Source organism: Gekko japonicus, unplaced genomic scaffold (assembly GCF_001447785.1).
Source record: "Gekko japonicus isolate JY-2015 unplaced genomic scaffold, Gekko_japonicus_V1.1 scaffold887, whole genome shotgun sequence".
NCBI classification, from domain to species: Eukaryota; Metazoa; Chordata; class Lepidosauria; order Squamata; family Gekkonidae; genus Gekko; species Gekko japonicus.
In genome coordinates this window covers 302,795-330,301 of record NW_015167079.1, presented here as the reverse complement: position 1 = coordinate 330,301, position 27,507 = coordinate 302,795, and the positions used below count along the sequence as shown (strand labels likewise).

At 51.4% G+C, this 27,507-nt stretch overlaps 1 protein-coding gene across 1 annotated transcript; it reads left to right on the top strand.

The window, feature by feature from the left end:
- The first annotated feature begins 3,481 nt into the window (after positions 1–3,481).
- CSRNP1 (cysteine-serine-rich nuclear protein 1) lies at positions 3,482–17,901 on the top strand. Its single transcript, XM_015412802.1, has 4 exons — positions 3,482–3,665; positions 12,826–13,085; positions 13,629–13,925; positions 16,086–17,901. The coding sequence occupies exons 1-4, from the start codon at positions 3,488–3,490 to the stop codon at positions 17,109–17,111; spliced, it is 1,761 nt and encodes a 586-aa protein (XP_015268288.1). The 5' UTR covers positions 3,482–3,487; the 3' UTR covers positions 17,112–17,901.
- Positions 17,902–27,507: the final 9,606 nt, after the last annotated feature.

The following is a 27,507-nucleotide window of genomic DNA, read 5'->3' as shown; positions in this document are numbered from 1 at the left end:
GGGCTGGGTTGGGTTTCATGAGCCAGGTTGCTCCTGTGGGAAGCTAGGGGGGGGGGCAGCTGGAGGATGGAAGGCAGGAGGCAGATGTGCCCGTGTTCTTCTGGGGTTTATCCCGGCGCTATTTTGTCTGTCCTTTGGCGCGAGAGGCTGCTTCCTCCCCCCCTCCCGCGGCCACGGTGCTGCCGTCTGCAGAGCAGCTTTGTTAATTAGCAGGAGTCGACGCCGCGGCCGTGTAGGAAGGGATTGACTTAGAGGCGACCGTGAGCCAAGGGTAACGCTTTGTTACGGCGGCGGAACACGTCGTCCTGTTCTTGTGTCCTCCTCCTCCTCCTTCTCCGGGCTTTTGCAAGGGTGACATCAGGACATGCCAAGGGGGGGGGGAATTCAACCTGTGGAGCAAGTGGGAAGAAGAGATCTAGGCCAGGAAGTCGGGATGCCAGCCTCCAGGTGGGACCTGGGGATCCTCTAGAATTATACCTCGTCGCCAGACTACACTTTCTCCCCCGGAGAAGATGGCTGCTCTGGAGGGTGGAGAGCCAGTTTGGTGTAGCATTTCAGAGGGTCAGACTCTTAATCTGGAGAACCAGGTTTGATTCCCTGCTCTTCCACGTGCAGCTGCTGGTGGGACCTTGGGTCGGTCACAAGTTCTCTCGGGGCTATTCTCTCTAGAGCAGTCCTCAAAAGAGCTCTCTCAGCCCTGCCTAACTGACAGGGTACCTGTTGTGGGGAGAGGAAGGGAAAGGTGTTTGTAAACCGCTCTGAGACTCCTTCAGGTCGTGAAGGGCGGGGCATAAATCCAATCTTCTCCTCCTCCTCTTCCTCCTCCTCTTCCTCCATGGCACTGTACCCCACTGAGGTCCCTGCCCTCCTCAGACTCCATCCTCAAATCACCAGGAGTTTCCCAACCTGGATCTGGCATCCCTAACTCCCCATCCTCCACTGGTGGCCATCAAAGTTAGTATTGTCTATTCTGATCCTCCAGAGTCTCAGGCAGAGGTATCTCACATCACCTCCTACCTGAGCCTTTTAGATTGGAGATGCCGGGGATTGAACCTGGGACCTTCTGCATGCCAAGCAGAGGCTCTTCCACCTAGCCACAGCCTCTCCCCGAGCAGAGCTTTCTCAGCACTGCCACCACCCCCTAGATGGGTGGTGGCACTGCCCAGGTTGGTGGCAGACTGCAGATGTGCTTGTACCTTGGGGGGCAGAGTATTGGTTTTGAGCCCAGAAGCTTTTGGGTTGATCTCTGGCGTCTCCAGAGAAAAGGGGTTCTTTGATAAGGTGGCTGAGAAAAGAGACCCTTTTTGAAAAGGGTCTTTGATAGCGGGCCTGAGAGACCCTGGAGAATGGCTGCTGGTTGCAGCAAAAGTGTCCGGGACTTAGACAAGACAAAGGGTCTGTCTCCGTAGAAAGCAGCAGCTTGCGTTCCAGCGTGCCTCTTCAGGTTTCCCGGTGCCTGCGGGCCAGTTGCATCAACCCTGTATGCTCAGGAATTTGTGTTTCTTCAGCCTCGCTTATCTTGATCTGTGAAATGGGCATAACAGTGGTCTAACCCATCTATGAGATGGATTGGCTCAATCAAGGAAGCCACGGCCCTCAAGGCTTGAGCAAGGCTGTTAACGATAGGTTGGAGGTCGTTAATTCATTGAGTTGCCAGAAGTCAGGGGCAACATGAGGGCACTCAAGGGAGGTATTTGTGAAGGGGGTTGGACTAGATGACCCTGGAGGTCCCTTCCAGCTCTATGATTCTGTGATTCTAACTCATTTAGGGCCGTTGTGAGCAGTGTTCCCTCTAAGCTGAGTGAGTGTGAGCTAGCTCCCAGTTTTTGAGCCTCTGGCTCACACATTTTTGTCTTGGCTCAGGAAGGAGGGCTCCAGAGCACACTAATTTATGTGGTAGCCAAATCGCTCACTCACAACCTTAATGCCGGTAGCTCACAAAGTGGAATATTTGCTCACAAGACCCCACAGCTTAGAGGGAACATTGGTTGTGAGGTATGATGGGAAACTAGTTGTGACGCGTGTTGTCTGTACTCAAGCGCTTGAGGAGTAATTCAGGACAACGGAATGATCTGAACGGGTTTGGTTTGTTTTCTCTTGGTCCGTCTGTGGGCTTTGCCACAGCCGTCTGCCTCGCATCGCCGTGCCTTCCACCACAGTCCCAAAGGCACTGAGAAGGTGTCCCTTGGCACCTTTGGAATCCTGATACGTTGTGATTGGCGCAATCACAAAATGGCTGCCGCAGAAGGCGAAGCCCAGCTCCAAAGTGGCTGCCGCTGCTTCCCTTCTGCCACACAGCGACGATCCGTGTGCCTTGGTGACAGCTGCTGCCACAAAGCAAGAGATTTCAAAAATCTGCGCAGCCATCAGATTTCTGATGCTCTGTCAGAAGCGTTACTGGGTAAAAGGCCCCAACAACCTTTTAGGGAACATTGGTTGTGAGGTATGATGGGAAACTAGTTGTGACGCGTGTTGTCTGTACTCAAGCGCTTGAGGAGTAATTCAGGACAACGGAATGGTCTGAACGGGTTTGGTTTGTTTTCTCTTGGTCCGTCTGTGGCCTTTGCCACAGCCGTCTGCCTCGCATTGCCATGCCTTCCACCACAGTCCCAAAGGCACTGAGAAGGTGTCCCTTGGCACCTTTGGAATCCTGATACGTTGTGATTGGCGCAATCACAAAATGGCTGCCGCAGAAGGCGAAGCCCAGCTCCAAAGTGGCTGCCGCTGCTTCCCTTCTGCCACACAGCGACGATCCGTGTGCCTTGGTGACAGCTGCTGCCACAAAGCAAGAGATTTCAAAAATCTGCGCAGCCATCAGATTTCTGACGCTCTGTCAGAAGCGTTACTGGGTAAAAGCCCCAACAACCTTTTAAAAACTTTTGGTGGGCATTGGTAAAGGTGTCAGTGGGTAAAGGTGTCAGTGGGTGTCCACAGGCCCCAAATTGGGGACCCCTGCTCTAGAGGAATCCTTTCCCCACTGAACTTGCGTGCCAGGGAACCTCTGAGCATTGTCAACTCTGCGGCATGTTCAGTTCGTGCGGGCTAGGCTAGTTGTTCCCGCAAGCAAACAGAGAATGCGTGTGAGGTCTTCTAAAGGCTGGGGATGCCGAAAAGATCCACAGAGACTGGAACGTGTGTCTCCTCACCCCAATTACGGGTCTGACCGAGGCAGCCCAAGATTTTCTAGAGCTGAGCTTGATGACCCCTGAGAGAACCATTGTGGAGTAGTGGCTCTCTGGGCGACCTTGAGCTAATCACAGACTCTCAGCCTACCTTTCAAGGTCGTTGTGAGGAAAAAATGGAGTGTAAAAGAACGATGGATCCTTGTTTGGGGGGGGGGGAAGACAGAGTAGAACCGAAGTAAAATAAAGAAAAATAAAATAACCAGAAGAGCTCTTCCTGTCCGAATGCCGCCAAAGGTGGCCTCTCTCTCCCATATTTGAGTAACAAGTTGTTTTCCTTCTTTTTTTCCCCCCAGTTACTCACCATGACTGGAGTATTAAAACGGAAATATGACGAGTTGGAAGACGACGCCCCGTATTCCTCCTCCTCTTCCTCCTCCTCCCCTTTCTCCTCCTCGTCTGCTTCTTCAGGCTGGGACTCGGATGAGGAAAACTCCCGAGGAGACGTCAAGCCCGGCCCGGTTTTGAACGCCGACTTCACTCGTAAGTATGGCCGCCTGTGTGATGTGGCGTTGGCAGGCTTCCCTGTGGAGCGCTCTGGAAGCCAGTGGTAGGAAGTTATGTGCAAAATTTACCTCAGGCTGGAGACCTCGGTGAAGTCTGAAGAAAGAAGCAGTGACTCACGAAAGCTCATCCCCTGTCACAAATTTTGTTAGTCTTTAAGGCGCCAGTGGCCTCTTGCTCTTTTCTATTGGTAAAGTCTTCTTCAATTAAATTGGATTGGGCAATCGTAGGCAGAGAAAGATGAGCCAATGAAAGCCAAGGGGAATTTGGAAGTCAAGAACAAGGAGGGTTGGCTGGTTTGGGAGGTAATTCAATGCATAAGAACGGAAGAGAAGCCATGTTGGATCAGGCCAGTGACCCATCCAGGCCGACACTCCGTGTCACACTGTGGCCAAAACCCAGGGGCCATCAGGAATTCCCCCAGCATGGCCAGAACTCCAGAAGCCCTCCCACTGTTGCCCCCCCAAGCACCAAGAAGACAGAGCATCACTGCCCCAGACATATAAACATAAGAGAAGCCATGTTGGATCAGGCCAATGGCCCATCCAGTCCAACACTTTGTGTCACACAGTGGGCGAAACCCAGGTGCCTTCAGGAGGTCCACCAGCAGGGCCAGAGCGCCCTCCCGCTGTTGCCCCCCAAGCACCAAGAACACAGAGCCTCACTGCCCCAGACATAAGAACATAAGAGAAGCCATGTTGGATCAGGCCAATGGCCCATCCAGTCCAACACTTTGTGTCACACAGTGGGCGAAACCCAGGTGCCTTCAGGAGGTCCACCAGCAGGGCCAGAGCGCCCTCCCGCTGTTGCCCCCCAAGCACCAAGAACACAGAGCCTCACTGCCCCAGACATAAGCACATAAGAGAAGCCATGTTGGATCAGGCCAGTTGCCCGTACAGGCCAACACTGTGTGTCACACAGTGGCCAAAGCCCAGGTACCATCAGGAATTCCCCCAGCATGGCCAGAACTCCAGAAGCCCTCCCACTGTTGCCCCCCAAGCACCAAGAAGACAGAGCATCACTGCCCCAGACATATGAACATAAGAGAAGCCATGTTGGATCAGGCCAATGGCCCATCCAGTCCCACACTCTGTGTCACACAGTGGCCAAAACCCAGGTGCCACCAGGAGGTCCACCAGCGGGGCCAGAACTTCAGAAGCCCCCCAGGCACCAAGAATACAGCGTGTGAGTTCTGCAGGTTGTTGGCTGGGGCACATCGCTGGCTAATCTGAGTTTGGGAGGTATTAAAAATGTTTTGGAAGTGAGCAGTGTGGAGATGGAGCTTTGTGGGGGAGAGGCCACGGTGCAGCAGCAGAGCATCTGCCCGGCACACCGAAGAATCCAAGTTCAGTCCCCAGCATCGCCAACAGGAAGGATCAGGTACTAGGTGATGTGAAAGACCAGTGTGGTCTTAGACTGTAGGGATAGGATCTGGGAGTCCCAGGTTCGAATCCTCACTCTGCCAGGGGAGCCTGCTGGGTGCCTTTGGGCCAGTCACGCACTCTGCGCCTGAGCACCCCCCGCAGAGCGGATGTGAGAGTAAAACGGAGGCGAGGAGAATGACGTAAGTCACTTTGGGGAGAGAGGCGGAACGTCAACGAAGCCAGTCAATCAAAGCCCTGCGCCTGAGACCCCGGAGAGCCGCTGCCAGTCAGAGTAGACGAGACTGAGCTTGGCAAATCAGCGGTCTAAGCAGTGTCGTGGGTTCGGTTGACACAGGAGCTGTAGGTCCATACATGGAAGCGAACCGGTTAGTTGACTGCAAGTGGGGATCTGGGTTCGAGTCCGGTTGTGCCTCAGAGAGCCAGTTTGGTGTCGTGGTTAAGTGCGCGGACTCTAATAAGGGAGAGCCAGGTTTGATTCCCCACTCCTCCACTTGCACCTGGCTGGATGACCTTGGGCAAGCCATAGTTCTGATAAGAGCTGTTCTCGAAAAAGAGCAGTTACTGTCAGAGCTCTCTCAGCCCCACCTCCCTCACAGGGTGTCTGTTGTGGGGAAGGGAAGGGAAAGGAGATTGTCAGCCGCTCTGAGACACCTTTGGGTAGTGAAGGGCAGGGTATAAATCCAATCTCCTCCTCCTCCTCCCCCTCCTCCTCCTCCTCTTCTTCTTCTACCAACAGGGTTCTTGGGGTATGGGTTTTCGAGAGTCAGAGTTCTCTTTGTCAGATACCAACTGGGGATTTAGTTCTGGGCATGTCAGTTTCCTAAGCAAGCATGTTTTGAACTGCTCTCAGGCAAGGCAGAGGGTGTTCCGTTTTCCTAGGGTCTCCTCGTTTTGGACTTCTCCCTAGAGTCCCAACGCAGACGACACCTGTCTTGTGAGAACATGGTTTTCTGCTACCCTTTTCACGAAGGGCAGCATTTTAAATCATGCGCACTCTCTTGCTGGACCTCCGAGAATATTTTGCTCCTACGGTCTACTTAGCAGCCGCCGGCAAACGTACCCCGGTCTCTGAATGCCTTGGAAATCGTCGCCGTTGACAAAAGAGCCTTTCTTTTTGTTTTTCTGGCTTTTGTGCGGCAACAATGAACTTTCTGTCTTCCCTGGCTCGTTTGGAGGGGGGAAGAAAGGGGTTGCAAACAATTTGAGCAGAGACTGTAAGAAGCTAAAGCAGAATATTAAAGGGCTAGCGAATAACCGTGTCCTGTTATATTCTCTCCCCCCCCCCAGTTGGCTCAGCGTGAAATATGCATTTTGACATGATTGAGCGATAAGGGAACACCCCTTTTGACTCAGTGGCAGAAATCAGGGATATCTTGAGCGTCTTGAGTCTCGGGCAGGTTCACATGAGGACAGAAGGCTCCGGATGCCTGTAGTGCTCATTGGTGTTGACAGCTACTACAGGCATCTGAGGGGGAGAACTCCTTCCAGTCCTGGCCTTGGCCCCGCACTTTTGAACAACATGCACTGCATGGGAAGCTCAAAGGCAAAGACTTCAAAACACACACACAGACACACACACAATCTTTCCTGAGTCCTTGGACCCCAGGAACACCTATGCGTCAGGTCTTTCCAAAGTCCTTTTTCTTGGACATTTGGTGTTGCTTATTGCCGTTTTGATGGGCCTCTTTGAAAGAACCCTTAAAAATTTTTTTTAAAATCTCCCATTAGATAGAAGTTGCAAAAAGACCTATTTGGATTAAGGGAACATTGCGAAAGAAATTGTGCAAGAGTTGCGTTATGAGCTTGGTTTTCTGTCCCAAGTACTGCTGATAGCTTAATTTTGCAGGATCGAGGTTACGGTGCCTTAAAAAACGATGCGGCTTAACATCTTGCATCGACAATCACCCTTTGTGCAAAAGATCTGGGGAGGCTGGTAGGCGCTGGAAACCGGTCACTATAGATACTGCATTTCTAATCCTCTGCTCCCAGACTTCCTTCGCAGCCGCTGAGCTCAGCTCTGGTCTCCAGAGAGAAGTGGGCCTCATTATTTAATATAAAGAGGACCTGTGCCAATTTTTAAGTAAATGGGTTCCAGATCGATCTGGCGAAACCAGCGCAAACGTGTGCCGCAGATGCACTCAGATTGGTTTGACCCTGGCTTGGCTCCGTTTAATTGAATCCAGTAAATTGCCAACTTAAGCTTAAACGGCTGTAAGCTAAGTAGATCTGGAATGCACGTGTGTAGCAGACCAAGAGAGAGCAATCGTCGGCTTGCAGCAGAAATGATTCCTTCCTCTCGGGCTCGATGCTGTAGTAACATCATCTTAATCTTCACGCCGGCACACGGCTTTCTGCATCTTCTTTTGGGGTCGTTTCTGGGTAATTGAAATAAATAGTTCCGAACGGAGGGCGCCGTAGAAACGTCTTGCGAAGTCGTAACGTCCACGGGCAATCTGCATATTTTGGCTCTGTGCGGTCGGGTTCATTTGCATGCCATTTGCATAGCCACAGCAGGTGTCGGGCCACAGCTGGTGGACACGCTGGGTTTGTTTTGTGAGGGTTGTTTTGGAATTCAAGCCCCCCCCCCCAATATGTGAAACGGCAACAGGCTAGAACCAGTGCTCCCTCTAAGCTGTGGAGTCTTGTGAGCAAAAAAATTCTACTTTGTGAGCAACTGGCATTAAAGTGGTGAGCGAACAATTTGGCTACTGTGTAAATTAGTTTGCTCTGGAGCCATCCCTTCCTGAGCTAAGACAAAAATGTGTGGAGCTGGAGGCTAAAAAACGGCGAGCTAGCTCACACTAACTCAGCTTAGAGGGAACACTGGCGAGAACGGGAGCGATCATGGATTTGCTGTTTGGTTTGGGGACCGATAGCCAGGGCCGTGAGCCAGGCAGAACGCAACACGCTCGAATGCTTTCGGCTTCTTAAAACAATCCACAAGCTTCTAGCCACTATGACTATGAAGAATGTCTGCACTTCTCAAGTCTACGATTAGATGAAATTTTGGACCAAGTGGGGAAGGGGATGACCAGGGGAGAGAGCCAGTGAGGTGTAGTGGTTAACAGTGCCGGAGTAGCATCTGGGAGACCCAGGTTCGAATTCCGGCTTGCGCCATGGAATTTTTCCAGGTGACCCTGGGCCAGTCACACTCTGTCGCCGTAACCTACAAGGTTGTTGTGAGGATGAAATGGAGAAGAAAACGCCGTAAGCCAGGGTATAAATGAAATACATAACCAACTGGCACAGAATAAATTCTACAAACCAGTTGTTGCTTATTGCTCTGCAGTTCTGTAGCTTCTACAGATGGCAGATGTTAATGCTTCAGAACTTGATTTACGTTGACTGGGAGTATTTTGTTGTTGTTTTGGTATTTTTTTAATATGTGCACGCATGTGTGTGTGTGCACGCACGTGGAAGTCAAGGTGGCCTCTGGGGACCGAACCCCTACTGGGGGCCTAGAGGATATCCAGAGAGGTGGCTGAATAAAGCCTGCCCCCGCCTCCCGCCTCTGGCATTCCTCGAAGGTCTCCCATCCGAGTACTTGCCGGAGACGACCCTGCTTAGTTTCTGAGATCTGATGAGATCGGGCTTGCCTTTGCTTCCCAGGTCAGGGCGACTCAGAATATTTGTATAAGCCTCACACACAGCAAGAGTAAGTGTGTGGAAGTTCTTGGATCTCACCTTCATCTCAACTCTGCATTGACCTTCCCTGTACAGCCGTGTGAGCTGGTGTGAGCTGGGGATATTAACCCTGAGCTCTGGGTTCAAATCTTGCGTAGCTGTTGGAACCCCACAAGCGATGCCAGATGGCTCCATCTGCTCCTAAATCCCAGAGATGTCCTTCCCCCCACCCTTGCTCCTCTGAAGTCATCTCTGCAACTAGAAGTTAGAAACGAAGCAAAAGCTCTCTCTGTAGCACATTGAAAATATGGGCTAATTGACTTTGAAAGTAGATAATGCCATATTAGGGGGGAAATAAGTTTGCTTCCAGGTGGCTCTTGGCTTAACAAAACAGAGACAATGATGGGTAAGAACCAGGGCTATTTTTGGGCAGGAACGCACAGGAACGGAGTTCCGGCTAGCTTCAGAGTTGGCCACGCCCACTACAGCCAAAACTTCTGCGTGCGTGGCTACAGAGGGAAGGCCTGGAGAGCGACCCCCCGGCGACTCTGAGGCGGGTGGGCCAGGGCCCCCCCTGAAAGGATCGGGGAGGCATTTAAATGCCTCCCCATGCCTTCCCCGGCCTGTCCAAGGGCCAGCCTGCCCAGACAAGCCAAGAGAAGGCAGTTTAAACTGCCTCCCCTCTAAGGGCCAACTTGCCCGGGCTCCCGCAGCCGTGGGGCGCCCAGGCAAGCCAAGGGAAGACATAGGGGTGTGGCCTAATATGCTAATGAGTTTCTGCTGCTGGTGTGGCCTATTATGATAATGAGTTCCTGTTGTTGGGCGTGGCCTATTATGATAATGAGTTCCTGCTGTTGGGCGTGGCCTATTATGATAATGAGTTCCTGCTGGGCTTTTTTTACAAAAAAGGCCCTGGTGATCCCTGTCTTAGCCGTTCATGCCGTATGGCTGATCCAGGTTAGGCTGAGAGAAGGGTGGCTTGCCTACAGGTTCCTGGTGAGGCCAGGCTTGAAGCGAGATTTGAACTTGAGATATCCTGGATAACGTTGTGCGCATTTTGCCACCGCGGCGCCTCTGGAAGACCCACGATCATTCCGGTAAGGAAAGAGCAAGAGTCCAGCAGCACCTTAAAGACTACCAAAATCTGCGGCCGGGAATGAGCGTTCGAGGGGCACCGCTCACTTCTTCCGATACAAGGCGTGGGCAGTGGCTCACGAAAGCTCCTACCCTGCCGAAAAATTTTCAGGTCTTTCAGGTGCTGCTGGACTCTTGGCTCTTTTCTACCGCTGCAGACAGACGAGCACGGCTACCCGTCTTGATCTGTTCCCGTAAGGCTTTCTGACGCCCTGAAGTATCTCCGTCTTTCCACATCCTTGTAGGAGCGACCTTTGAGGTTGCGTTCCCCCCCGGGACTTCTGTTTGGTATTTCCGTGTCTTCGGAATCGACACCGTTCCCGGAATGGCCCCTTTTTATTTGGGGGGAAGAAACCCCCCCTCTTCTGGCTTATATTTAAATTCCTGTTAGCATAAGGTGGAAGAAGGAAGCCCATCTTGCGTTAACCTTTTGAAGTTTCTAGAATGTGCCGTGGCCGGCGCTTTAAGATCGGCTCGGCACACTCGGAGCTGCTGCCCTGTTTGCTCTGCGATCACCTGCCTGAAGATTAACTGCTTTGCAGCTGCTCTTAAATTAGCCCCGGGAGAATAGACTGCAGATTTGCAGTTTCTCCCAGAGGGCAGCGGAGGAAATGTCCTCGCAGCTGTTTTGATGATCTGCTGTTTTCTCCTTCTCCGACAAGCCTCGCTCCCTACCTCCCCCCTCGCCTTGTTTGGGTGTCTGTCTGTCTGCATTCCCTATTTTCCTGCCCCACAAAGTCCCTCCCTCCTCCCAAGTTGCTGGGCCTGACATCATGCAGGGCAGCGGAGGAAATGTCCTCGCAGCTGTTTTGATGATCTGCTGTTTTCTCCTTCTCCGACAAGCCTCGCTCCCCACCTCCCCCCTCACCTTGTTTGGGTGTCTGTCTGTCTGCGTTCCCTTTTTTCCTGCCCCACAGAGTCCCTCCCTCCCCCCAAGTTGCTGGGCCTGACATCATGCAGATAAATTCAGCCGGGGTCCAGAACAAATATTTTGAGTCCCAGCGGCACCTTTGAGACAAACAAAATGTCATTCAAGGTTACGCGCTTTCGTGTGCACGCACCCTTCTTCAGATACAACGAAATGGACATTACTAGTCTGTGCATATGCATAGAGGGTGAGCAGTAAATTAGCATACAGCGTAATGAAGATGTTTAACAGACTCAAGGACCAAACAGGAATGACAAGCTTAGTTTATATGGTCACCGTTTGTTTGGGTTTAATTCTGGGGGGGGGGACAACGACACATAGTGAAGGAAATAAATACATCACAATTGGAGATTGATGGGCAGATGTATCCTTAATTGCGGAATGTTGAGAGTAATTAACTGTCTGCTCACCCTCTACCTATATGTATGGACTGATCATTTCCCTGTCGTCGTATCTGAAGAAGTGTACGTCCACACGAAAGGAGGTACCTTATATAAAACTTTGTTGGTCTTCAATGTTGGACCAGAACCGACGGGTTGAAATTAAGTCAAACGAGTTTGCAGCTAAACATTAGGAATAGCTGCCTGATAGTTGGAGTGGTTCCTCCGTGGAACAGGCTTCCTCGGGAGGTGGTGAGCTCTCCTACTTTGGAGGTTTTCAAACAGAGGCTAGATGGCCATTTGATAGCAATGCTGATTCTGTGAACTTGGGCAGATCATGAGAGGGAGGGCAGGAAGGGTTGCATAAGTGGTTAGTTCTCGTGGCCCTTTCTTACACGCCCAGGGAAATGCCGATCACCACTTTGGGGTCAGAAAGCAATTGTTCTCCTGGCTAGTTTGGCCGGGGATCCCGGAGATTTTTGCCATTTTCTTGGCATGGAGCAGGGGTCACTGGGGGTGTGGAGGGAGGGAGGTATTTGTGAATTTCCTGCATTTGCCGGGGGTTGGACTAGATGCCCCTGTTGGTCCCAGCTCTATGATTCTAAGCTGCCACTGGACTCAGACTTTAACGTACAGATAAGCTCACTTGTTTAAAAGTAACTTGCAGTCAGAGCAGGCTGCCAAATTTCCCAGCTTGCCTGATTTTGTACCATTCTGGTGTCTGAGCTGGATTTCCCGGAGCACAGGACTTGAGCTTGCTGCTTGCTTATTTTGGGGGCACGGGTGTGCTCAGCGCAGTTCCTGTGGCACAAAAAAAAGCCTCGTCCAAATGTCCACAGGCACCTTTCAGTTTATATGTTTGTGGCAGTGCATCTTCTTGCAGTGGTAATGGCAGATGACCGGACAACCTGCAGTGCATAGGAATGGGCCTCCCATATGACTGATTTCCTCCCCCCCCCGCTTGTAGAAACTTGTTAATCCTGAAAATCCTAATTTTATATATGTATTTTTAAAGCAAGGTTCTAGTCCTCATGGGTACAGGGCAGAATGAAACCGAAGCAATAGATATAGTCAGTTGCTCAATTCAAGCCCAGGAGCACCTTAGCAACCAACAAGGTTTTCGGGGTATAAGTTTTTGAGAGTCAGACCTCCCTTCATCAAATGCTTGTATCTGACGAAGGGAGCTTTGACTCTCGAAAGTTTATACCCCGGAAATGTTGTTGGTCTCTTAAGGGGCTCCTGGACTCAAATCTAGCTGTTGTTGTTGTTGTTGTTGTTGTTGTATCGTAATGCATTGTGTGCAGTGTGGCCAGGAGATCCTAAGGTTGTCTGGCAGCCAGAAGTTCTGGCTCTTTTAACGTCATGCACCACTAAATGGCGATCTAGACTTGTCAGAGGTGCCTGCCTTTGCCTCACTGCCCTAAGTATTCCTTGGAGGTCACCCTTCCAAATCCTGGCCAAGGCCGACCCTGCTTAGCTTCGAGATCTGGTGAGATCGGGCTAGCCTGGGTCGTCTGTTCTGTTGCAGACGAACACAGTCAGCCACCCTCTGAAAGTTTCGTCATCGTTGGCCTCCTGGTGCCTTCTGGGTCTTGTTTCTGTTGCAGCTATAGGGCCTTCCTTTAAAAATCTTGCAGACAATGGGGCAACACGGATGCTTACCTGGCTCGTCCTTTTCCTCTCCCTAGCCACGTCCATCCTGAAGAAGAGCAAGCGCCTCAAGCGGAACACCGTGGAGTTCGACCGCGTCACCGTCTTCTACTTCCCGCGCTGCCAGGGTTTCACCAGCGTGCCCAGCCGTGGCGGCTGCACCCTGGGCATGGTCAGCCGGCACAGCTTCGCCAGGGAGTTCACGTTGGCTGAGTTTTCCACCGAACAGGAGGCCGTCCGGCGGGAGAAGCTCAAGGAGCGGTTGAAAGAGGAGAGGCTGGAAGCTCTGAAGTGGAAAGTAAGTCGGGTTTTGCTCGTAAGTGCATTGCTCTTAGCAATGAGGTCTGGGGGAAAGTGAAAGGGGGTGTCTAGGTTTCTGTCCAGTTTGATGTGTCTGATAATGTGTGGGGGGGGGGTGTCCGCAAAAGCTTATGCTGGAATAAAGTGCTGGTCCTCTTTAAGGTGCCGCGAGACCCCTATTTTATCTATCTATCTATTTTTGGGATTTTTATTCCGCCCTCCCCAAACGGGCTCGGGGCAGACGACAACAAATCGAGTCAAAAGACGCGTCGCAATAGAATCACATTAAAATCATAAAAACAATGAACAATAAAATTGGTAGCAGCGATTCTTACAGGGGCTACTGTAAGCTCTTGGAGGACTGGCTACATTAGAGGGGGTGTCGCCTAATATGCAAAGGAGTTCCTGCTACAAAAAGAGCCCTGCGAGAAGTATTTCTGGATTTGAATTCAGGGGGGAGACCTTGTCGGTGCCGAGCTTCCCCGGTGCTTCCTCGTCCTCATTTAACACAAACGTCGTCTTCTGCTCCTCTCCCAAACAGCTGACTGCGAGCGGCACGAAGGAGTCAGAGGAGGCCAACCAGCTGACGACGGAAGACATCTCCGACGACGACATCGACCTCGCCGGCGTGGAGCCGGAGGACGGCTTCTTCCTCCAGCCCTACCCGGCCAAGAAGAGGCGGTCTCTGCTCAAGGCCCTGGGCGTCAAGAAGATCGACAAGGAGGAGAAGCGGGAGCTCCACAGCATCCGCCTCTCCCGGGAAGACTGCGGCTGCGACTGCCGGGAGTTCTGCGATCCGGAGACGTGCAGCTGCTGCTTGGCGGGCATCAAGTGCCAGGTGCGTGACCCCCGCCGGGTGCGTCTCGCGGAGGGACCCGGGACGGGATAGTGGAATGTGGACCGGAAAAGGATTTGGGGGGACTCGAGCTGAGCGGGGCTTTTCTCTGCAGGATGACGTCCCTGCTGGGTGGAGAATCCTGCCTTTTGCTGTCGGGGAGGAGTGCCGGGAGGGGGGGGGCACACACCTCAGTGGCCCTTGCCATTCTTGCCTCCTTTTTTGCATCTGGAATCGGCGGGGTTCTGAACAGCTGCTATAGAATGATGGTTTCCAAAAGCGTTTTTCATGTATACCTTGGCTTCTTCTTGCTACTGACCTGGATGGCCCAGGCTGGCTTGGTCTTAGAACTGGAGAATCTAACCTTGGATTGTAATTGGATGGGATACCAAAGAAGCCCAGGCTTGCTGTGCAAAGGCAGACAATGGCAAACAGCCTCTGTTCACCTCCTGCCTTGAAAGCCATCTGTGGTCACCATAAGTTGGGTGCAATGATGAGACTATAGAAGAGCCCTGCTGGATCAGAGCAGTGGTCCATCTAGTCCAGCATCCCGTCTCACAGTGGCCAGCCAGTTCCTCTGGAGGGCCAACAACAGGGCAGAGAGGCTGAGGCCTTCATAAGAATATCAGAAGAGCCTTGTTAGGTCAGACCAATAGTCCATCTAGTCCAGCATCCTGTCTCACACAGTGGTCAGCCAGTTCCTCTGGAGGGCCAACAACAGGGCACAGAGGCCGAGGCCTTCATAAGAACATCAGAAGAGCCTTGTTGGATCAGACCAATAGTCCATCTAGTCCAGCATCCCGTCTCACACAGTGGCCAGCCAGTTCCTCTGGAGGGCCAACAGCAGGGCACAGAGGCTGAGGCCTTCATAAGAACATCAGAAGAGCCTTGTTGGGTCAGACCAATAGTCCATCTAGTCCAGCATCCTGTCTCACACAGTGGCCAGCCAGTTCCTCTGGAGGGCCAACAGCAGGGCACAGAGGCCGAGGCCTTCATAAGAACATCAGAAGAGCCTTGTTGGGTCAGACCAATAATCCATCTAGTCCAGCATCCTTTCTCACACAGTGGCCAGCCAGTTCCTCTGGAGGGCCAACAACAGGGCACAGAGGCCGAGGCCTTCATAAGAACATCAGAAGAGCCTTGTTGGGTCAGACCAATAGTCCATCTAGTCCAGCATCCTTTCTCACACAGTGGCCAGCCAGTTCCTCTGGAGGGCCAACAGCAGGGCACAGAGGCCGAGGCCTTCATAAGAACATCAGAAGAGCCTTGTTGGGTCAGACCAATAATCCATCTAGTCCAGCATCCTGTCTCACACAGTGGCCAGCCAGTTCCTCTGGAGGGCCAACAGCAGGGCACAGAGGCTGAGGCCTTCCCCTGATGAGATCATCAGAAGAGCCCTCCTGGATCAGTCCAGCATCCTGTCTCACCCAGTGGCCGACCAGTTCCTCTGAACATCCAACAACAGGGCACAGAGGCCAAGGCCTCCCCCTGACAAGAATATAAGAAGAGGCCTGCCGGATAAGACTAATAGTCCATCTAGGCCAGAATCCCGTCTCACACAGTAGCCAGCTGGTTCCTCTGGAGGGCCAAAAAGAGGACATAGAGGCCGAGGCCTTCCCCTGATGTTGCCTCCTGGCTCTGGGGTTTAGAGGCTTAGTGCCTCCGAATGTGGAGGTTCCCCTCAGTCAGCATGGCTAGTAGCCATTGATGGACTTATCCTCCATGAATTTATCTAATCCCCTTTTAAAGCCATCTGTTCATGTGGCCCTCACTACCTTCTCTGGTAGCGAATTCCGCATTTTAATCACTCCCTGTGCGAAGTACTATTTCCTTTTGTCTGTCCCGAACCTACCGCCCATCCGCTTCATTCGATGCTCTTGAGTTCTAGTCCTAGATGATGGCGTTTCCACCACCACCAAGTGTGAAGCACCCCAAAAAGGGCTCTCACATTGCCAGATGTCAACTCAGATTTCTTCTTTCTGATAGACTGTTCTCCCATTCTGTTGAGAGCCTTAGGTGGTGATGAGAGGAACTTGTTAGTATGAACTGGTCCCAAGAGGCTTGCGGCTAAAAAAAAAAAGAGTCAGTATTATCTATGTCCCCACCACCCCCACCACCACAGTGCTTGGCTAACATTCTGTGTCTTTTTTTTTTTTGCGACAGATGGATCACACCTCGTTTCCTTGCGGCTGCACAAAAGACGGCTGCGGCAACACGGGCGGGCGCATAGAGTTCAACCAGGCCCGAGTGCAGACGCACTTCATCCACACCATCATGAAGCTGGAGCTGGAGAAGAACCAGCAGAGCAGCCAGAGAAGCACGGAGCCCGAGCCGCCGTTCCCGGACAGGCTCCACCCCTTTGGGTGTCCGGTGGGCAAGACGGCGTTCGAGGAGCGGACGCCCCCCCTGGCGCCCGCCTTCCAGTTCAACATGGACTTGGAGGCGATTGGCGAGAACAGCTGCAGTAGCGACATGACCGACTCTTCCGCGTCGTCCAGTCAGAGCGAGGATCTGGAAGAGCCGTACGAGGCTGCCCCCTCGGAGAAGTCGCAGTCGGACGTCGACGACGACGGCCTGGCGCGGATACTCCACTTCAACGACTCCGACGTGGAAGAGGAGAGGAGCGCCGGGAGCAGCTGCCAGGATAACTTGAGCGCATTCCACCCGACCGACTTCTTCAGCACGGACATCGAAGGCCACTGCGTCGCCGACGCCGCCGTGAAGCTGGACGCCGGGAGCGCCTTGCGCCACTTGCCCAACCTCACGGAGTGTCTGGACGAAAATGCCAACCAGGATGCCAGCTGCTTTCTAGAGGAAACCTCCAGCGGAGCACTCTGCGGGGGCAACCCGTGCTGCCCGCCGTCCTCCGCAGAGCAGTGTTCCCGGAACTACATGGACCTGAGCCTCTCCTCGGACTCGCTGGATTTCTTCCAGTCATTCTCAGACTATAACTTAGGACCACTTTATAACTCCTTGAAGGAATACGAGAACCTGGACAACTTTTCAGCGCTGCAGCTCCAGCTGCCAAATTTTCCCAACATGCCCCAGGTGGGGGACCAGGGCACCTGCTTTTTAGAGTCTTTGATTGGCTTATTGGACTCTGTCCCAGAAACCTCGGTGCCTTTTACAGACAATCAGCTTTTAGAAGATGCCATGAAGTCATCGCTAATGGAGACGGTGAAGGTTTGAAATTTGACTATGGGGGGAAACCCCACCCCCCCTTTGGAAACTTTTTAAGTGCTTGATTTAAGTGCTTGATTTAAATAAGCAGGCCTTCCCGCAAGAGAAGGAAATGCTACCGAGAGCTTTGGAAGCGAGCAAATAATAGTTTGTTCCTTTTTCCCCCCCCTAACACTTTGTAATTCTGCAGTTACAATCAGTTTTCTTACTGTTTCTGCAAAAACTCTCTGCCTTGTCATGGCATTGGTTGGGGAGGGAGGGGGGCAAAGAGGAAAGACAGCTTTGCGAAACGATCCAAATTTACCTGCATTTTGTATATGGGGACGGGGAAACCTTTGGGGACGTATTCCTTATGTTTAACCTTGTGGGTTGTCCACAGAGCACCTTCAGCCATCATTTATGGTGTTGGCGGGCAATGTCTCAAATCACTTTGGGATTTATATCTAAATATCTATATATTTATTGTGCAAATGAGTTGCTCGAGAGCGAGCTCTCACTTAAATGGGAAGACGTTTACATTAATAAAAAAGAAAAGAAAGAACCCCATTCGCTATTATATGCATAGCCATTTTCCTCCTTCCTATTTATTGCAAATTTCCCCGATTTTCAATAGCCACGGAAGCTAGAACTGAGCATGAAACCTCTATTTAAATTGCTAATACCTCAGATGTATTATGTGTACAATCATATATTTTTTTTTGCATAATATATCTGTATTTATTTATTTGTGAACGCTTTCATGCAAGGGTTTCTCAAGGGCCGGAAGGTGGGAAATCGGTCTTTCGTAGCACAGACCCCCCCCCCCTTGGGACGTTCCCCTGCCCTCCTTCGAGAGAAGCCGTCAAATGGCTTTTAGACCTGTTTAGTTTTTCAGCTCGCTGCAATTCAGTTACCGGTAGCAGCAACGTTGTGCGCCACCCCGCTTGCGGATTTGCTTGTGTGCATAGGGCCATAGAGTAAGCGAGGAGGGCGGGGAATGCAAGCAAAGCCTGTGGCGCGACCCAGAAGGGTGCTCTCGTCGGGGCCACAGCTGGGTCTTCGAGCATTTGGGCACACTCCTCCAAATGTTAGCGAGTGCAGGATAGTCGGACGGAGTGAAGCAGAAAGGGAGTGGCTCGCGCATCTTCTGTGGAAGGAGGTGAGGGTGGGTGGTTGCTGTTATTTAAAGGGGGAGTTATCTTGGTTGCTATAAGAGTTTTACCAAGAGTGAGCGAGGAGGGCGGGGAATGCAAGCAAAGCCTGTGGCGCGACCTGGAAAGGGGCTCTCGTTGGGGCCAAAGCTGGGTCTTCGAGCATTTGGGCACGCTCCTCCAAATGTTAGTGAGTGCAGGATAGTCGGAGTGAAGCAGAAAGGGAGTGGCTCGCGCATCTTCTGTGGAAGGAGGTGAGGGCGGGTGGTTGCTGTTATTTAAAGGGGGGGAGTTATCTTGGTTGCTACAAGAGTTTTAAAAGGTGGTATTGTAGAAATCCGGGGCGTCCGTAATTCTGCCACAGACGGGGGTGGAGTCGGGGAACCACTACCCCAATGCAAAGCTAGGCAACCAGACTGCAACGCCACACGCAGCGCCGATGGGGTTGGACGGAACACCAAGCGCCTGTGTAAACGTTATACCCCTCGGCGCAGCACGTTCCTGCGCCCCTTGCGTTCCCCGCGAGCGAGATCCAGCTAGCAAAGTCGACTTCTGTGCAAACCAACTGGACGAACGGGAGCAATTCGCACGTGAATAATTCGGCTTGCTTAGAAAGAGTCTTTTAACTGAGGAGAGTAAAGGCACGGGTGGGGGAGCAGATGGGTTGGTGATGGCTGTACTATTTTTGACTCACTCCCTCTACCAATGGCTGCCACTTGTTTACAGGCTCCACCCGGTGTGTGGCATCTCTCACGGCAACTAGCCCCACCCAGACTGGGACTACTCTGCGGTCACTGACGATGGCGTCCTTTGAACTGGACCGGGCTGGCCGCTGAATATCAGCCAAGATGGATCTGGTGGGAGGCTGCCTGACTGGGCTATGTAATCGGTGGCTTGGTGCACAGCACCAACTTCAGGCTGCCTGTCCTCCGTCCAGGGACCTCTTAAGACAGCTCGATGTGTCCTTCATGGCGGTACATGGCCATTTCTGGACACAGCCTGGTTTTTATTAGTACTCAAGTGCCTGTACCAGCAACACCAATATGCATCGGCCTGGTTAATTAGTTCAGAGGTCACCAGGGAAATCGAGCCAGCTTTTTAAAAAACAAACGAACAAACAAATTGAAAAGGAAACCTCTTTTGTATGAGGTGAGCAACGACCAAACAGGATCGGAAAGTAGAACTTGGCTGTAAAGCTGTTAGTCGGATGGCCGTGCGTGGCGTTGGCGCACAGGCAGTCTGGCGAAGGTGTGCCCAAATGTGCAGGATAAATGATCCCTTTGGGTAATCCCGGGACAGGCCGCTTGCCCTCTGCAAACGCGATCCACAGTTTGCTCTGGGGAACGGGTAGTTCTGGTATACGTCTGGAGGAAGCAGTGTTTCCTGGATTGAACAATCGGAAGCCCTGGAGCTGTGTGCCAAAGCTCTGCCCGACTCTGCCTTCATTTCAGTGGCCGGCTTGTGCAGATGCAGTGTGAACACCTTCGCCCAATAAAACCCAGTTCCTGAACACATCTGAAAATTCATTTTTCCTTCTCCCCGGCCCCCTCCCATAAAACACCATTCTCAGAAGTCGTTTCGGGCAGTCGAGTCGGAAGCCACCAGGTTTTCGCGCAGATATTTGGCTCCGACCTGTCTGTTGGTCTGTTGCCGTCTCCTATGGAATCCTCTTAGTCGGGGAGAGTGAATGTTGTGCTACTTTGATGGATCACCGGAGCCCCATGATGCCCGTTGCTGGTTGCACCTGTGGCTTGGGGATTGTTAGGGACACCCCCCCTCCTTCCTCAGTGGACAAGAGGTTGCTTCATTAACTTAACAAGCCGGCAGCTTTTGTCTAGCAGGAGGCCTGTCCTTTGACCTCTGGGGATTGACAAAATGCCCAGAATTCCTTCCACGCTGGAGTCCTTAAGGGAAAGGTGTCTTACAATCCCATCTATGCAAAGTCTTTTTTTTTTTTGAAGAAAAAAAAGCAAAACAAAACTCGGTAGCTATTGTCTACAGGGCGATGCGGAATCCGGCGCAAGAGGGTGACTCTCCTACCTTGCTAGGCGTGCCGTGTGGCTGTTATTGTGGGCCAATGGGAAATTCTGTATTTAATTATTATTTTTTAAATCTCACTTTTTTTTATTGAATTGCGAGAGCTTTTTATTCAGCCTTTGTCAAACGATATCACTTTTTTCGGTACTGTTTCGTATTCTTTGGCACTAAAGCGATTGTTTTTCTCCCGAACATTCCTGGGTTATTCTGCATACGTGATCTATGTCCTTTTGCAATGAATGTTGGGAGATTGGCTGGGGGAAACGCTCCCTGCCTTTCACCATCCCCCCCCCCCCCCCCCCCCAATTTTTTCCCCCCCCCACCGCTAACTTATTCCTTTTATTTTGTGTTGGTACCAGTCCCCTCCCCACACCCCAAGGGTGCACTGATTTTGTAAATATTCTACCCTTCCGTATCTGGTGTACAATGTTGCCTGTCTTTACAGTTTTTTTAAGAAGAAGAAAAAAAAAACTGGGTATTTATTGATACAGCCTGTAATTATCTAATGTATTGATTGAAACGTTGGTTCCGACAGCTTTATTTTAGCTCTCTCTTTGTATATATTGTGCTTTTACGTTGCTTCAAAAGGTACGCGTTTAAAAATGCTTTTTGTTTTTACCTTTTCCATTTCCCCCCCGTTTGTAGTAAACACAAACAAAAAATGTCTACGAGCTGCTGTCTCGCATTTCATCCAAGCAATATGAAGAAAAAAAATTCATTACACTTTCAATAAAAAAAACTTTGTTTGGAATATGTTCCCCTCCACCTACTCGTCTTTTTGTTCCTTCTCGGGAATGCATGTGGAAGGGGGTGTTAATAAGACCCTAAGTTATGCTAATGCAAAGATATTTCCCCCCCAAAAAACTCACAGAGTGTTGCTATGGAGAAGGGTCAGGTGAGCGAAATATCCTCTCCCCTATTCACCACTTGCCACCTGGGATTGCCAACTTCTGATTTGTGCCTTTCCGCAGCTGCAAGTGGCGTGAATCGTGGCTGGGCAGGAAGGGTTCATTCTTGGGCCACTGGGCGGGCTGTGGTGGAAAAATGCAGGTGTCCAATTGAAAAACCAAGCCGGGCATACCCATCGGCTGTCCCTTTCCATTTCGAACTGCAGCCCGTCTATCAAAGGCAGGGCCTTTTTTGGAACACGGGAAGAGCCTTGTTGAATCACTCCAGTGGTCCATCTAGTCCAGCATCCTGTCTCATACAGTGGTCCACCAGTTTGTCCTGGGGGTCCAACAATGGGGCAGAGAGGCCACTGATACGACCATAAAAAGAGCCCCGTTGGATCAGGCCAGTGGTCCATCTAGTCCAGCATCCTCTCTCACATAATGGCCAGCCAGTTCCTCTGGAGGGCCAACAACAGGGCAGAGAGGCCAAGGCCTTTGTAAGAATATAAGAAGAGCCCTGCCGGATCAGACCAATGGTCCATCTAGTCCAGCATCCTCTCTCACATAGTGGCCCACCAGTTCCTCTGGAGGGTCAACAACAGGGCATAGCGGCCAAGGTCATTGTAAGAACATAAGAAGAGCCCGGTTGGATCAGACCAATGGTCCATCTAGTCCAGCATCCTCTCTCACATAGTGGCCAACCAGTTCCTCTGGAGGGCCAACAACAGGGCAGAGAGGCCAAGGCCTTCCCCTAGTAAGAACATAAGAAGAGCCCGGTTGGATCAGGCCAGTGGTCCATCCAGTCCAGCATCCTGTCTCACACAGTGGCCAGCCAATTCCTCTGGATAACCTAAGACAGGGCAGAGAGGCCGAAGCCTTCCCCTGATAAGAACATAAGAAGAGCCCTGCTGGATCAGACCAATGGTCCATCTAGTTAGCATCCTGTCTCACAGAGTGGTCCACCAGTTTGTCCTGGAGGGCCAGCAACCAGGGCATAGAGACCAAGACCTTCCCCTGATGCTGCCTCCTAGCCAGAGGTGTTCAGAGGTTGACTGGTCCTGGACATGGAGGTTCCCTTTAGGTGGACCTCTCCTCCATGAATCCGTCTAATCCGCCTTGTGGCTGTCGCTACGGCCTGTGGTAGTGAATTCCACAGATGAATTATGTGTTGTGTGAAGAAGTCCTTTTGTCTGTCCTGAATCTCCTTATCCCTCAACTTGATTGGGCGACTGCCTTTTACGGATGAGAAGAGTTCCCCCTCCATTTGCTCTGTACCAAGCTCGGTGGTGGTTTGAAAAACAAAACTGAAAAGTCACAAACTCTTTATCAGGAAGATACTTCAATCCATCGTTCACTTGGTTCGACCTTTACCGTATCGGTAAGAACAAACATTTATCATATGGCAGTGTGTGTGCGGTACAGCCAGGAGATCCTAAGATTGTCTGGCAGCCGGCAGTTCTAGCTCTTTTAGCATTATGAACCACCAGGTGGTGAGCGGGACTTGTTTTCAAGGCAAGAGATGTCTCAGAGGTGGTTTGCCATTGCCTGCCTCTGCGTCACGACCCTGGTATTCCTTGGAGGTCGACCTTCCAAATACTAGCCAGGCCGACCCTGTCTGGCCACTGTGTGATACAGAGTGTTGGACTGGATGGGCCTTTGGCCTGATCCAACACTGGCTTCTCTTATGTTCTTATGTTCTTATGTTAACTTCATTGGGCTACTGCCTTTTACGGATGAGAAGAGTTCACCCTCCGTTTGCCCTGTACCAAGCTCAGATTTACTCGTCCCTCGGTGGTGGTTTGAAAAACAAAACTGAAAAGTCACAAACTCTTTATCAGGAAGATACTTCAATCCATTGGTCACTTGGTTTGACCTTTACCATATTGGTAAGAACAAACATTTATCATACGGCAGTGTGTGCGGTACAGCCAGGAGATCCTAAGATTGTCTGGCAGCCGGCAGTTCTAGCTCTTTTAGCATTATGAACCACCAGGTGGTGAGCGAGACTTGTTTTCAAGGCAAGAGATGTCTCAGAGGTGGTTTGCCATTGCCTGCCTCTGCATCATGACCCTGGTATTCCTTGGAGGTCACCCTTCCAAATACTAGCCAGGCCGACCCTGGTTAGCTGCTGAGATCTGACGAGGTTGGGCTAGCCTGGGCATATTTGTATGGCATAGAGTTGCCAACGCGGGCTTGGGAAATACCCTGAGATTTTAGGGGTGGATCCTGGAGAGGGCAGGGTTTTGGGAAAGGGAGAGAGATCTGCAGCGATGTGATGCCATAGAGTCCATTTTTGCCAGGAGGAACTGATCTTGGTCGTCTGGAGATTGGTTGTAATTCTGGGAGATCTCCGGGCCTTACCAGGAAGCCGGCAACGCCAGTATGACAGGACACAAAGATGTCCTGATGCCAGGAGCCCAAACTATCGTCATCCCTGACACGCCTCGAAGGGTTTACTTTGTGTAAGGGAAGGACACCCTTTGTGGTCACTGTCTGGAAAGCAGCGCTGGAAAGTCCAGAAAGCTGCAATCCGAACTCGCCACCTATAACCGAGGCTCCAGGCTTTGTGCTAAGAAACATCCTTCCCACGGTATGCAAAATGGCTTAATCGATATCGGTGTTGCATATTTTGCCAGTTGCGGCGGTTCCAAGTAGATTTCCCAGCAGTCGGTGAAGCGCATGATGAATGGTCCCTAAACGCTCTCCTCGGTGTTCCTTTCGCTCGCAATGTTTAGCATTTGGAGTTGCTCCTGAATGTCACAGTTCTTACTTGGCCCGAAGCAGCAGAAAAGAGCAAGAGTCCGGGAACACCTTTGCCAACAACAGGGCAGAGAGGCCATGGCCATTATAAGAACATAAGAAGAGCCTGGTTGGATCAGGCCAGTGGTCCATCCAGTCCAGCATCCTGTCTCACACAGTGGCCAGCCAATTCCTCTGGATAACCTAAGACAGGGCAGAGAGGCCGAAGCCTTCCCCTGATAAGAACATAAGAAGAGCCCTGCTGGATCAGACCAATGGTCCATCTAGTCAGCATCCTGTCTCACAGAGTGGTCCACCAGTTTGTCCTGGAGGGCCAGCAGCCAGGGCATAGATACCAAGACCTTCCCCTGATGCTGCCTCCTAGCCAGAGGTGTTCAGAGGCTGACTGGTCCTGGACGTGGAGGTTTCCTTTAGGTGGACCTCTCCTCCATGAATCCGTCTAATCCCTTTTAAAGCCTTGTGGCTGTCGCTACAGCCTGTGGTAGTGAATTCCACAGATGAATTACGTGTTGTGCGAAGAAGTCCTTTTGTCTGTCCTGAATCTCCTTATCCCTCAGCTTCATTGGGCGACTGCCTTTTACGGATGAGAAGAGTTCCCCCTCCATTTGCTCTGTACCAAGCTCGGTGGTGGTTTGAAAAACAAAACTGAAAAGTCACAAACTCTTTATCAGGAAGATACTTCAATCCATCGTTCACTTGGTTCGACCTTTACCGTATCGGTAAGAACAAACATTTATCATATGGCAGTGTGTGTGCGGTACAGCCAGGAGATCCTAAGATTGTCTGGCAGCCGGCAGTTCTAGCTCTTTTAGCATTATGAACCACCAGGTGGTGAGCGGGACTTGTTTTCAAGGCAAGAGATGTCTCAGAGGTGGTTTGCCATTGCCTGCCTCTGCATCATGACCCTGGTATTCCTTGGAGGTCACCCTTCCAAATACTAGCCAGGCCGACCCTGGTTAGCTGCTGAGATCTGACGAGGTTGGGCTAGCCTGGGCATATTTGTATGGCACAGAGTTGCCAACGTGGGCTTGGGAAATACCCTGAGATTTTAGGGGTGGATCCTGGAGAGGGCAGGGTTTTGGGAAAGGGAGAGAGATCTGCAGCGATGTGATGCCATAGAGTCCATTTTTGCCAGGAGGAACTGATCTTGGTCGTCTGGAGATTGGTTGTAATTCTGGGAGATCTCCGGGCCTTACCAGGAAGCCGGCAACGCCAGTATGACAGGACACAAAGATGTCCTGATGCCAGGAGCCCAAACTATCGTCATCCCTGACACGCCTCGAAGGGTTTACTTTGTGTAAGGGAAGGACACCCTTTGTGGTCACTGTCTGGAAAGCAGCGCTGGAAAGTCCAGAAAGCTGCAATCCGAACTCGCCACCTATAACCGGGGCTCCAGGCTTTGTGCTAAGAAACATCCTTCCCACGGTATGCAAAATGGCTTAATCGATATCGGTGTTGCATATTTTGCCAGTTGCGGCGGTTCCAAGTAGATTTCCCAGCAGTCGGTGAAGCGCATGATGAATGGTCCCTAAACGCTCTCCTCGGTGTTCCTTTCGCTCGCAATGTTTAGCATTTGGAGTTGCTCCTGAACATCACAGTTCTTACTTGGCCCGAAGCAGTAGAAAAGAGCAAGAGTCCGGGAACACCTTAAAGGCTGACAAAATTTGTGGCAGGGGAGGCGCTTTCGGGAGTCACGGCTCATGTCTTCAGATAACTTGAAGCACTGACGGAGTTCTGAGGGGGCGGGGCGAATGCTCCCCGCCAGGACGCTTTCGTTGCCAGTGGATGAATCCCACAAAAAGCTGGATTTGGAGGTTCCTGCATGGAAACAACACAACGAGTTTCAAGATTGGAAAGTATTATTTGCAGACCAGCTCCCTACATCAAGGGAGTTATTTCTCAGCGAGTCTTGAAGAAGAGAAGAGATTGGATTTATACCCCACCCTTCACTACCCAAGGGAGTCTCAGAGGGGCTTACAATCTCCTTCCCCTTCCCCTCCCCACAACAGACACCCTGTGAGGTAGGTGGGGCTGAGAGAGCTCTGACAGAAAGTGCTCTTTTTCAAGGACAGCTCTTATCAGAACTAAGGCTTGCCCAAGGTCATCCAGCAGGTGCAAGTGGAAAAGTGGGTCATCAAACCCAGTTCTCCCAGATTAGAGTCCGCGCAACTGAGTAGCAGACAAGAGCTGGGCCGCTCTGGGTTCAAATCCCTGTTCAGCCATGAAACCATAAGGTGGGTTGCCAACTCTGGGCTGGGAATTTCCTGGAGATTTGGGGGTGGAGTTTGGGGAGGGACTTCAGCGGGGTATAATCCATCCAGTCCACCCTCCACGGCAGTCGTCTCCTCCAGGGGAACTGATCTCTGTAGTCTACAGGTCGTTTGTCATTCTGGGCGATCTCCAGGTCCCGCCTGGAGACCGGCAACCCTTCACTGGGTGACTTGGGGGCAACCAACCTGCCTTCACCTGGGGGGCTGTGAGGACGAAACGAAGGAGTGGGGAGCAGCGCCACTTGGAAGGTGGAAAATCTGATGTGTGAAAAAGAATGTTAATTTTTCCTGAATGCCGAAAAGCTGCAGGGAGAGACAAGCCGCTAAATTGATAGCGGCGATTAATACCAGGAGATGTGTGCTGGCTTGCAACTAATCTCGTGCCCCTCGATTGAATTCGTAATGCCCGTCAGCGTCACGTAAATCTTTATTTTTTTTCTACGTAGCTTGCAGGCGAAGGTATTTCCTGAAAATGAGATGACGAGAGAGGGTGGGGTGCAAGGCGGTAAGGACGGCAGAAGTCGTGAAGTGCGCCTTCTGCAATGTTCCCTCTAAGCTGTGGAGTCTTGTGAGCAAAAACTCTACTTTGTGAGCCACTAGCATTAAAGTGGTGAGCGAGCGATTTGTCTACTGCATAAATTAGTTTGCGCTGGAGCCCTCCTCCCTGAGCAGAGACAAAAATGTGTGAGCTGCAGGCTAAAAAACTGTGAGCTGGCTCACCCTAACTCAGCTTAGAGGGAACACAAGCCTTCAAAGGGCTCCCTGTTTTCCTTGTACTATGGATCCTAGAAGAAGAGATTGGATTTATACCCTGCCCTTCACTTGGAGTCCCAGAGTGGCTTACAAACTCCTTTCCCTTCCCCTCCCCACAACAGACAACCTGTGAGGTGGGTGGGGCTGAGAGAGCTCTGACACAAACTGCTCTTTTTCAAGGACAGCTGTGCCAGAGCTTGTGACTGACCCAAGGTCATCCAGCAGCTGCAAGTGGAGGAGTGGGGAATCAAACCCAGGCCTCCCAGATTAGAGTCCGCACATTTAACCATTACACCAAACTGGCTCTCTATCAATCAATGTGCAAGGTGACGGGAACCACTGACGTGGAGGTTTGTGCAGAACAGGCAAGAGAGCCGGCCCCGTAGCCAGAGATTTTGGGTTGGTGGGGCATTGTTGGAGAAACGTAGTGGGGCAGCGGGGGAGGGGGGGACCCCGATATATATTTTTTTCAAGCGAGGGCTGCCCACACCTGAACTCAAATAAATAAATAATAAAATAAACAAACTCCAAGCAGTGAAATCTGTTCTTCTAGGTGTGGAACAGG